The 11,424-nt window shown below is 41.6% G+C and overlaps 2 protein-coding genes, 1 long non-coding RNA gene, 3 other non-coding genes and 1 pseudogene across 9 annotated transcripts in view; 2 read left to right on the top strand and 5 right to left on the bottom strand.

The window, feature by feature from the left end:
- Positions 1-414: 414 nt before the first annotated feature.
- On the bottom strand, positions 415-5,179 carry LOC110533283 (uncharacterized). 4 transcript variants are annotated; one of them, XR_016484088.1, is made up of 8 exons: positions 5,091-5,179; positions 2,866-2,947; positions 2,538-2,579; positions 2,229-2,278; positions 1,952-2,000; positions 1,484-1,501; positions 1,187-1,243; positions 415-662 (listed from the first exon to the last, which is right to left on the bottom strand). It is a non-coding gene; the product is annotated as an uncharacterized LOC110533283 (long non-coding RNA). The 4 variants fall into 4 exon arrangements; XR_002474937.3 differs by lacking the exon at positions 5,091-5,179 and adding an exon at positions 3,480-3,869; XR_016484087.1 differs by lacking the exon at positions 5,091-5,179 and adding an exon at positions 3,313-3,452.
- On the bottom strand, positions 1,328-1,406 carry LOC118937088 (small nucleolar RNA SNORD65; annotated as a pseudogene).
- LOC118937091 (small nucleolar RNA SNORD65) lies at positions 1,614-1,688 on the bottom strand. The gene has a single exon (XR_005034485.1). It is a non-coding gene; the product is annotated as a small nucleolar RNA SNORD65 (small nucleolar RNA).
- LOC118937090 (small nucleolar RNA SNORD65) lies at positions 2,084-2,159 on the bottom strand. The gene has a single exon (XR_005034484.1). It is a non-coding gene; the product is annotated as a small nucleolar RNA SNORD65 (small nucleolar RNA).
- On the bottom strand, positions 2,393-2,467 carry LOC118937089 (small nucleolar RNA SNORD65). The gene has a single exon (XR_005034483.1). It is a non-coding gene; the product is annotated as a small nucleolar RNA SNORD65 (small nucleolar RNA).
- Positions 5,180-5,214: 35 nt separating the features above from the next.
- camlg (calcium modulating ligand) lies at positions 5,215-11,089 on the top strand. Its single transcript, XM_021617362.3, has 4 exons — positions 5,215-6,984; positions 8,798-9,264; positions 9,422-9,487; positions 9,618-11,089. Exons 1-4 carry the CDS (start codon positions 6,846-6,848, stop codon positions 9,816-9,818), a joined length of 873 nt encoding a protein of 290 aa, XP_021473037.3. The 5' UTR covers positions 5,215-6,845; the 3' UTR covers positions 9,819-11,089.
- A 204-nt stretch (positions 11,090-11,293) lies between these two features.
- ddx46 (DEAD-box helicase 46) overlaps positions 11,294-11,424 on the top strand; it is a 33,747-nt gene continuing 33,616 nt past the window's right edge. Inside the window, exon 1 of the mRNA XM_090188802.1 lies at positions 11,294-11,424. This exon is cut by the window's right edge and continues 29 nt beyond it. The gene's annotated coding sequence lies outside the window, so the exon portion shown is untranslated.

The following is an 11,424-nucleotide window of genomic DNA, read 5'->3' on the forward strand; positions in this document are numbered from 1 at the left end:
AGTGGTTAGTGTTGGACTAGTAACTGAAAGGTTGCAAGTTCAAATCCCCGAGCTGACAAGGTACAAATCTCTCGTTCTGCCCCCGAACAGGGCAGTTAACCCACTTCCTAGGCCATCATTGAAAATAAGAATTTGTTCTTAACTGACTTGCCTAGTTAAATTAAAAAAAGGTAAGATCCCCTCATTCTGCTGCAAGGTGAACAATTTGCCATTTGACTTCAAAACTGTCAATTTGTACAATCCTATACCGGGGTCCTTTGCGGACCAGGGCCGTGCAATGTTATTCAGCAGCATGGGAAATAGCATTCTGAGCCAACTCCTGCACTCATGTTGATAAATTCATTGCTTACCGGACATATAAATCACAGGATTATTTCACATTCATGCACAAGTTAACTGCAGATAAACAAAGACCATGGTTAAAACCAATTTATTGAAATGAAAAAGAATGACCGTCTTTTCTATAGGTCACAGACAAACACCATTACTCAGCAAAACCTCAAATAAACGAAGCAGAACACATGGAAAAGACAAAGGAAACCACTGCTGCTCATGATATTTATTAACAATGTTGAGCCTTAGGTCTTCAGGTATCCATGTCCCAGGTGAGTCCCATATGGGCTACCACACAACACAATTCCTTCCTTCCAGTTGATCACTTCCTGAAACAGGAGGTAAGAAAAAAAAGAAGGTATAACAGTTTAACATTCAATGTATCAAAAATATATGATAATATATATTATATAATTTCCTACCATACAGTACAAACATTTCAATGAAAATCAAAGACAAGTCTAAAAACAACCCTCCACAAGCAGGGTCTGTACTATTATTTTACCATCATGTCTGTAGAATTAAACAGTCATAAAAACAAAACCGTGAGGAACTGCAATGAGATCGTAGACCATCAGCAGTAATACATTAAGTCCTATCAGGTACCTATGGAACCAGTTAAATGCTGCTTCACCCAACCCATTAGAGGAGTCCATGCAATAAGGAATGATCAACAATATCTAAGGCTTTGGAGAGATCAATAAACTATTGTGCTGATCATTTTATTATCCATAGTATTTATTATAACATTTAAAGTCAGGGCTGCTGCAGAAATTGTGCCCTCAGGATAAATGTGTAAGATCAATTGTTGATCTTAACACTGGCCTCTAGTGGCAGTTCTGTGGTAAGTTACCAGAGGAAGAAAGGAAGCGTCAGCCATCTTGGAAACTCCGGCCACATGGAAGAGAATCTGAAAATGTATGAGTATTGTTAAGAGTTAATTCCCATTTTAATACACCGAAGTCCGGTCAAGTCAATAACAGCCACTTGATGTGTTCAGAAAACCGAATTATCACCACTAAACAATCTGACGGTAATTCCAGCTGTTTTCAGTTTAGTCGTCGTCATCATTACCACACCAGAACCCATAGAGAAACACACAGCATAGATATAGAATAGGGTTTCACAGATTGTGAAAGTGACTACTCACCTGAAGTATAGATGGGAGCTGAGAATCAGCAAGGGGCAACCGAACAGACGAGGAAGATGGAAAATGAATAAATAATTAGTGAAAAGAAACCTAAGAGTTGTCAAATTAAAACACGCTCAAACGTTAAAAAAAACAAAAAAACAAATGTCACCACTAAACGATCTGCAGGTAATTCCAGCTATTTTCACTTTAGTATTTATCATAGGGGCAACAGGGTAGCCTAGTGGTTAGAGCGTTGGACTAGTAGCCGAAAGGTTGCAAGTTCAAATCCCCGAGCTGACAAGGTACAAATCTGTCGTTCTGCCCCTGAACAGCCAGTTAACACACTGTTCTTAGGCTGTCATTGAAAATAAGAATTTGTTCTTAACTGACTTGCCTTGTTATTTTTTAAAACTTATTATTATTTTTTTTAGCATAAACACAGGTGACCAAGCTAAGGCAGCTTGAGCCCAGAGTGAATGTCCTTACCGTCCAGTCCAGGGAGAACTTGCAGGGATGTTATTCAAAGGGACACCACCTGAAAAGTAGAGAATCTAAGATTACACTATGTGATAATGTTCTATTGGCAAGTTCCAATTTTTCGAGTCGGAGCCAGGTCATGTTCAGAAAACCGAATATCACCACTGTACAATCTGACGGTAATTCCAGCTGTTTTCAGTTTTAGTATTCATCACAACACAAAATTACAGCTACCCTGAGAATGGGACAGGTGAGGTGTTGGCTCTCGCCAGCGTGATAGGCTTACCTTACCAGGATAAGTCTACTTGCCATCAACCCATTGGGGTGGTTTAACACCTGTTAAAAACACAATCACAAGGGTTATGAGAATATGAATACTATCAGCTATTCAGAAGCAGCTCAAGAGTGGGGAAGAACCTAAAGTAAATATTAAAGTAGCTGCCAGGTCAGGTTCAGAAAACCGAATATCACCACTGTACAATCTGACGGTAATTCCAGCTATTTTCAGTTTAGTATTCATCACAACGAGACTAGACAGATACCAACGATAAAATGTCAAAGTGAAGTCTAGGTGAAATGGGTGTGGTCGTCTTACCTTGAGTCTTCTAGTCATCAACTCATTGGGGCGGTATCACTCCTGTTCAAAACAAATCACAGGGGGGTTACGATATGAAAGCAATTATCTCCTGAACATGGCTGAAGTTCTCTTAACACGGCTGTTGCTCAGAAGTAGTTGAAATCATCAGTTGTTGCATCAAACTCTTCCCATTCAAGCATTCATCACTGCCAGCTGTGGCCATGGTGCCTATTCAAAATAATTGATCAGAGGACTAGACACCAATTCGTTTAAAATTATAAACAATTTGCCATTGAATACCCAACTAGACATTACTAATCAGGCCTCAATAGCCAGTTGAATTTACCAGCCATGTGCAGTCAATGGTGTATGCGCCAGTTCACAGCGCCCTGGCCAGGTCCAGAAGGAGTGGGCTCCCGAATCTAGAACTGATGTACAATTTGGTTAATGCATGAGGGCTAACAGGACTTGCATTTCAAAAATGTGTGGACTAGCTAACTTAGCCAACTAAACGTCTCGATTTAAGATGGAGTTGAGCTGCAACTATGGGCGGACTGGAGCGCCGACGTCACAACAGTGACGTTTACAAAAAAAAAAAAAACGACTTCAGCGCCCAAAGAACAGGCCGCAATTACAAACATGTCTGTAATTTCGGGATATTCTATGGGTACTGAAATCAGTAGTTAACTTCCATGTTATGTAACGTATGAGCAGCGCCAGTTCGTCAACACTAGTCGCCCCTTAGCTCAGTCATAAAGCGTGGAGTTGAGTTTAATCGGCTACAGTTACTCACGCTAATTTCCATTGCGTAAACTGGTTTTTCCGTGTTCGTGGATCAGATGGCTAACAGTTTAGGAATCTTCGTCTTACTAGATCACATCCATAAATTGTCAAAAATCTACCATGTTACTTATGCATTAGCAGTTAATTCAGTAACATCCGCGCCAAACATAAACTTACCCCCGAAATGGTTTACGTTTCTTCAGTTCCCCACGTGCATGGTTCTGCAAGGCCCAACCCTCCACAACTACCAAGCTAGCTACTTAGAGTTAATGACCAGTTCCAGGAGCATTGCAAGACTCAAGTGGCAGCAGTGTACCAATAACTAACGTTAAACACCAATGAAGCATTTCTAAGACATAACTTCGACATTGAGAAAGACGTCTTCAGGTCGATCACAAGACTAATCGAATGAGCAAGCATGTGGCTGGCCAGTCTTTTGCGCTATATAAACTTTTGGTGCATTCAAGCGAATTGGGGATTCGGAAAAAAACGAGCTCAGAATGGGGGAAAAAAAATCTTAGGATCCGGACGTCAGTGACCTTCATGTCAGAGAAGTCGGAGTTCTATGACGATGGCGCTTTCAAGACAACTGGGAACTCGGAAAAAAACGAGGTCAAATCACGACGTAGAAAGAGTTCCGACTTGGAATTCCGAGTTGGATGACCATTCAAAATGATTTTTCCCAGTCCGAGCTAATTTTATCCAGAGTTTTTTTGTTTGTTTTTGTAATAACAAATCAATACATAAAGCACATGAGGGAACACAAGCATACATAGATTACAAACAATAGACAATCGAGCTAGGGGGTACAATATCACATTACAATTACACAAGGACCTTAAGGGACATGCATATACTTAAAATTCTAACAGCTTTTTTGTTAGTATAGCATTTAACCGTCTTAAAATACAGTTCAATTTATTTTTGTAGGGTACGAAAATTTGGTTTTCTGTTTGTAAATTTACATTTGTGTATATGAAATTTGGCCAAAAGAATAATGAAATTAATTATATAAAAATGATTCCGCTTATTTCTATTGTATGTAAAGAATCCAAACAGTACATCTCTCCACAATAGTGTAAAATCTTCATAAATGTGTTCAATTATAAACCTACTGATGTCTTGCCATAGTTTTCTTACATGCATACAATGCCAAAAAAGATGCAAAACTGTTTCTGGGTGGTCATTACAAAAGGAGCAATTTTATCCAGAGTTCCCAGTTGTTTTGAAAGCGGCATGACGCCCGAGTTTACGACTAGTAATTCCAAATTGGATGACCGTTCAAAACTCATTTTTCCAGTCAGAAATCGTTTTTTATTAGTTCCCAATTGTTTTGAACGCACTGAATTCGGAGGTCGGAGATTCCCGAATTCCGAGCTAGGTTGAGTCGAGAACGCACCATTTGGTCTCTGGGCATTATATTGAAAGGGTGATGACACGTTCATGTGCTCATCGAAACTCGGACATTTCTGACTTGGAAGTTCGTTGAAGAAACATGAGTTCCGAGTTTCCCACTTGAAAGTACCAGATTCGACTAATAGTAAGCTCCTCTAGTCTGTAGGGGAGGAAGGTAGGGAGTCTGTAGGGTGGGGAGGAAGGTAGGGAGTCTGTAGGGTAGGGTGGGGAGGAAGGTAGGGAGTGCGATGACACGAGGACATCTCCTGAGTACAAAACAAGTGGAGTTACTTTTACTTATTCTCTTGAGAACCGTAAGGATCTCGAGGTGGAGTCAGCCGGTAGTAATGATTGCTCTGAAGTTGAGCCTGACCAAGATGAGGTCGACCTTACCTGTGGCAACGGGTGTGGTGGAGACTTCCTAGCTTTGCCCCGATGAACAAACCAGAAATGATTATGGACCGTTAGGAGCGAGATTTTTTGCAGAAAGTGGATCCATGTTTTTTTGTCCGACACATATGTTGTATGAATCTGGGTGATGAACAAACTGGGAACTGTTACATTTGTCAAAGTCTCGGGAAATGGAATTGTGTTGATTTATTTTGTGCATCGTCCGTCCAGAGGCAGCAGGTGCTCCGCATCACGTGTTCCGGGGGTCAACCTGTGTCGTGCTTTGCTCTCCGGAGCAGGGCGTCGCTCAAAATAATGATCATTGGGGTGACGTTGAGTGATAAAAAATAATATTACTGGTGTTTGTGATGACCAACATTTCGTGAGATGCAGAATACCCTGTCCTTGTTGAGCTTTGATATAGAGTTTTTACCTGCTATTTTTTTAACTGGGCAAGTCAGGAAGTACTAATTCTGATTTACAATGACAGTCTATCCTGGCCAAACTCTAATATGGATGACACTGGGCCAATTGTGCACCGCCCTATGGGACGCCCAATCACAGCCGGTTGGAATACAGCCTGGAATTGAACCAGGGTCTGTAGTGATGCTTTTGAGCACTGATATGCAGTGCCTTAGACTGCTGCGCCACTCGGGAGTCCAAAAAGTAACTCCACTTGGTTTGTTCTCAGGAGATCAGGAGGGCATAGTCAGAGGGCAGTGTGAAGATGGGGTTGGGAAAGCACTTTGTGTAAACTGTGGAGGGCACACATGCAGCTGGAGATCCGAAGTGCCCTGTACGAGAGAGACAAGTGGAGATTTACAGAGTTTGAGTGGGGAAGAAGGTTTCATTATGCTGAAGCATTAAGGACCGTAGAGGATAGCCAAAGGGTGAGGGATTCAACTGGTGAGTAGGCTTGAAGAGAGGGAGAGCCAGAAGGGATGAGTTTTAGTAAGGTTGGATTTCTTGCGTTTATAGCCATGGTGATCAACTGCACTGCACTGATGGAGCGGAAAGCACAGAAGATAGATGAGGTAGTTGAAGCAGCAGAGAAACATTGAGATGTGACATTTTAGTGCAGATGATCTACAGGGAGTTTTGAAAGAAGGGGTTCCATCCTCCCAGTCCGACGGCCTGGTGAAGGATCATTTAGGCCCAAAGTAGTCGGATGGGTGGTTGTTTTTTGGGGGGATATAGTGGAGGCTCCACAGGAGGTTGGTGACACCTTAATTGGGGAGAATGGGCTTGTGGTAATGACTGGATTGGAAATAGTGTAATGGTTACCAATACATCAAACATGGTTTCCAGATGTTTGATCCCATTCCATTTGCTCCGTTCCGGACATTATTATGAGCCGTTCTCCCCTCAGCAGCCTCCTGTTGTGTTTTGGTGCAGGGTTAGATGGTGGTGCAATTCAAATGTTTCAAATTCTTGTGACCAAAATGTGCAATCCACACTCCGACCTGCGAAAGGCAGAAATACATAAACCGGAAATTCACACCAAAAAGAAAAAGAAGAATCTCTAAGCAAATCACTTAAATTCATTTGTACTCGGATATTCTGAGTTTCCGGTAGGACGTGAACGCGGAATGAGATCATCAACGTGCGCACTTACACAGACAATAGGGCCCATTATGACGTGTCCCACTTAGTGTTCGCTGTTCTCTGTTGTAATAATCTAAGGATTTGTGTGCACGGTTACACAGATCAGAAAATAGTGTGTCTTATATATCAAATAATCTTATTATTTCTGAAACTATGGACGCCCCCGAAGAGAAAACGAGTCTTTCTGCTGCACAAAGAAGAGCAGAAATTCGGAGGCGAAAATTGCTCATGAATTCCGAAGACCGAATGAACAGAATCGTGGGTTTCACCAAAGCTGAAGCTGAAAAGAACGGTAAGGAAAATCTAACTGATGGTAAATGGTTTGCTGGCTGATCAGACAAGCAGATTGCATTGCCTGTTAGTTTATTAGCTTGCAGCTCTACCATCGAAACTGGCAACTAACGGTAGCTTGTTACCATCTAAATGTTAGCTGCACAGTACACACTTACTGAGCTAGCTAGGGACCATAATGGTGCAGTGAGTTGAAGAGAAACCTTGCGTCAGTGTGGAATGTACTGTAGTCATGACAATTCAGTGCCCTTCTGTAATATATAAAAAAGCTTACTAATATAAATGTGCATTTATATATATTAGTATCAGTCAAAAGTTTGGACACCTACTCATTCAAGCGTTTTTCATCATTTTACTATTTTCTACATTGTAGAATAATAGTGAAGACATCAAAATGATGAAATAACACATGGAATCGTGTAGTAACCAAAAAGTGTTGAAGAATCTCAAATATATTTTGGATTTCTTTAAAGTAGCCACCCTTTGTCTTGAGAGCTTTGCACACACTCAAGCAGCTTCATGGTTAATTTGAGGAATTGATTTCCTTAATGCGTTTCAGCCAATCAGTTGTGTTGAGACATGGTAGGGGTGATCAAGTGCATATTATGGCAAGAACAGTTCAAATAAGCAACGAGAATCGACAGTCCATCATTACTTTAAGACATGAAGGTCACCTAATGTGGAACATTTGTGAAGTCGCAAAACCCATCAAGCGCTATGATGAAACTGTCTCTCATGAGGACCGCCACAGAAAAGGGAGACCCAGAGTTACCTCTGCTGCAGAGGATAAGTTCAATAGAGTTAACTGCACCTCAGATTGCAGCCCAAATAAATGCTTTAAACAGTTCAAGTAACAGACACATCTCAACAGACGAGACGGCGTGAATCAGGCCTTCATGGTCGAATTGCTGCAAAGAAACCACTACTAAAGGACACCAATAACAAGAAGAGACTTGCTTGGGCCAAGAAAAATGAGCAATGGACATTAGCCCGGTGGAAATCTGTCCTTTGGTCTGATGAGTCCATATTTTGAGATTTTTGGTTCCATCCGCTGTGTCTTTTGTGAGACACAGAGTAGGTGAATGATGATCTCTGCATGTGTGGTTCCCACCGTGAAGCATGGAGGAGGAGGTGTGATGGTGTGGAGGTGCTTTGCTGGTGACACTGATTTATTTAGAATTCAAGGCACACTTAACCAGCATGGCTACCACAGCATTCTGCAGCGATACGCCATTCCATCTGGTTTGCACTTAGTCCCACTATCATTTGTTTTTCCAACAGGACAATGACCCAACACACCTCCAAGCTGTGTAAGGGCTATTTGATCAAGAAGGGGAATGCTGCATCAGATGACCTGGCCTCCACAATCACCCGACCTCAACCCAATTGAGATGGTTTGGGATGAGTTGGACCACAGAGTGACGGAAAAGCATCCAACAAGTGCTCAGCATATGTGGCAACTCCTTCAAGACTGTTGGAAAAGCATTCCAGGTGAAGCTGGTTGAGAGAATGCCAAGAGTGTGTAAAGCTGTCATCAAGGCAAAGGGTGGCTACTTTGAAGAATCTAAAATCATCTAAAATATAATTTGATTTAACACTTTTTTGGGGGGGTTATTACATGATTCCATGTGTTATTTCATAGTTTTGATGTCTTCACTATTTCTGCAATGTAGAAAATAGTAAAAATAAAGAAACTCTTGAAAAATATTCTGGTACTGTGTATATCCATATATAGAATCTCTATGTTCGTATCTCACTTCACAGAGAAGTCTAGTTAGCCTAATCCGTTAAACTGACAATGCCGTCTCATACAGGAGCGTCAAGTCGTGTCACAGAGCCTAGGTTCCACCTGGACTTGGACAGGAACAAGCCGTGGTCAGCATCCTCATCCCCAAGACTGTCTCCATTCCTCCCAGAGGCAGTAGGCAGCAGCCACCCCCACAGCGATCTTCCAGAGAGGAAAGGCTCTCCCCTGCCAGACAGCAGCGAGGTGCTGGGTGTAGACAAGGATGTGACTCCAGGGGTCCGGCAAAGGCCACGGGGAGAGGCCCAGCTGGCAGCTGATGAGCCCAGCCATTCCGAATCCCCACGCAGAGGGTTTCAGAAGTATTTATCCCGCTTTGATGACGCCATGAAGCTCAGAGGCCAACTCGCCAATGAGAATCAAGCCCAGGATGCAGCCGGGTCAGACCCAGAAGAGTTGGACTCCTTCAGGCTCTTCAGGCTTGTCGGCAGTGTCCTCCTCGCCATCTTTGTCAGAGGTTTTGTCTGCAAGTATCTGGTGAGTCGGATCAGAAAAGTGTTGCATCTTCCCTTGAGGTTTTTGAATTTGTTCAATACCACTGACCTATTCTGTCTTCGATTCGGCTGCACTGATTGTGTTATGAGAGTAGACCTGTAGCATTTCACTAACTAGGTTGTACTCTTTTATTTTGCAGTCCATATTCGCACCATTTCTCACCCTCGAACTGGCCTACATGGGGTTGTACAAGTATTTTCCAAAGGTTTGAGATACAATTACACCGTTACTATGTGGTGAATGGAGCAGAGCTATAACAAATGGGTCAGATGTATGTGGTCATATCCTGTGCAGTATTATTATACATACATAAACGTGTAGTAACTTTCCACCAGGTTGAGAAGAAGATGCAGACCACAGTGCTGACCGCCGCCCTCCTGCTGTCTGGAATCCCCGCTGAGGTCATCAACCGCTTCATGGACACCTACAGGAAGATGGCTGACGTCTTCGCCGACCTCTGTGTCTACTTCTTCACCTTCATCCTCAGTCACGAGATCCTGCTGTTGCTTAGTTCAGAAGAGACTGATACTCCCTGATGGACTGGAGGTCGCCGTGCTATGGCGCTGTAAATGTCACCCCCTCTCTGGGTGACAGAGGAGGGCATGACCCCTGATAGTGATCCTTCACCCTACCTCCCAACCATGTCCCATCTTGAGTCAGTACACCCCATAGGGGAGGGTGTTCGAGGTGCAGGGTCTGCAGGTGGATAAGAGAGGAAGACAGAACTTACTGGTTGAACAAGGTAACATAACATGCATTTGTGTTCTGGCCCTCTTACTATCCAGTAAAACAACACATTTCACTGCACCTATCTGTTGTATATTTAAACATCTTACATATTAATCTTGTCCATAGGAGCTGATTTTAAGTTACTGTTTAAGTAGCTCCCTACAGTGTTTACATAAGTGGTTCAGTTACTTTGCCATTTTGTTTGTTTCAAGTGAATTAATCTATCTCGTATGGAAGACAGGAGAAGCACTTGTCTTCCAGTGTTTTTGTTTTTGCACCCTTTTATGCTTTAAAGACATGGTTGACTTTATCTGTGCAAGCTCTTATTAAAAGAGGTAAATTGTGTCATCTGAACTAGGGAGAACAATTGCTTAGGATTGTCTTTTTGGAAAGTGTGTTTTGTCACTGCTATTCAGTGTCGGGCGGTGGGGTCTTATAAGCTTGTTTATTATTATTATCTGTGCTGAATAAGTCTGATTTGTGGAAATGTCATGTATTGCTCTCCTAGTTTTTTGATTTGATTTGATTTGATAGTAATCCCAGCCTCACTAATACAGTCTTTCTGTGGCATGCTACATCATCTGTTAATTAAACAAACAAAAAGAATGTATTTAACAAGGCAAGTCAGTTGAGAACAAACTCTTATTTTCAATGACAGTCTAGGAACAGTGGGTGTAACTGCCTTGTCAACTCGGGGATTCGATCTAGCAACCGTTACTAGTCCAACGCTCTAACCACTAGGCTACCTGCCTCCCCACATCCTACATGGCATCCTACATGGCATCCAAATTAATTATTTTAGTTGGTGTGAGACTTTTTTTTTTTTTGTGTGACTTCATTGGTGTGTTCTTGTTTGTCAGAACGGCTTGATTCATTTTCATAATTTTGAAAATTATAATTTTGTTTAAGGTAAATGCTTTATTCACGCTTTATTTATTTTATGTGAAATATTGAAATCAATATCAAACACAAAGATAAAGAGATGGGAATGTTGCATCTTATAGTGGTATTTAAGTTCTGCTAAACAACATACTGTAATGAATATGCTGTGTTAAACAAATAAAACTTTGGAACATTTCACCATTGTTTTTGTTCAGTCATTAAACTCCTAGATGTAGGCAGTGACCTTGTACATTTGGGTTTATGTCAACTATGTCTTATGATGTGTTTATGCACTAGGAGAGTAAATGATAATAATAATTTAAAAAAAACTTCTTAGTAACAATATTTCTACAATAATGACGTTAAAATAATCATCCCACCACTAGAGGCGGACACATCCAATGTAGCTACGCAATCTAAGAAGAACCGTCACTTTTTGATTACGTTCCAGGAAACAGCTAACGTGATCACGCATGAAAACAAATGCACAAAGTTTAACAATAAAACATTGATATTTAATCTCTTTGTGGA

The sequence above is a fragment of the Oncorhynchus mykiss genome, chromosome 10 (genome assembly GCF_057628025.1).
Source record: "Oncorhynchus mykiss isolate SJ-2025 chromosome 10, ASM5762802v1, whole genome shotgun sequence".
Lineage (NCBI taxonomy): Eukaryota > Metazoa > Chordata > Actinopteri > Salmoniformes > Salmonidae > Oncorhynchus > Oncorhynchus mykiss.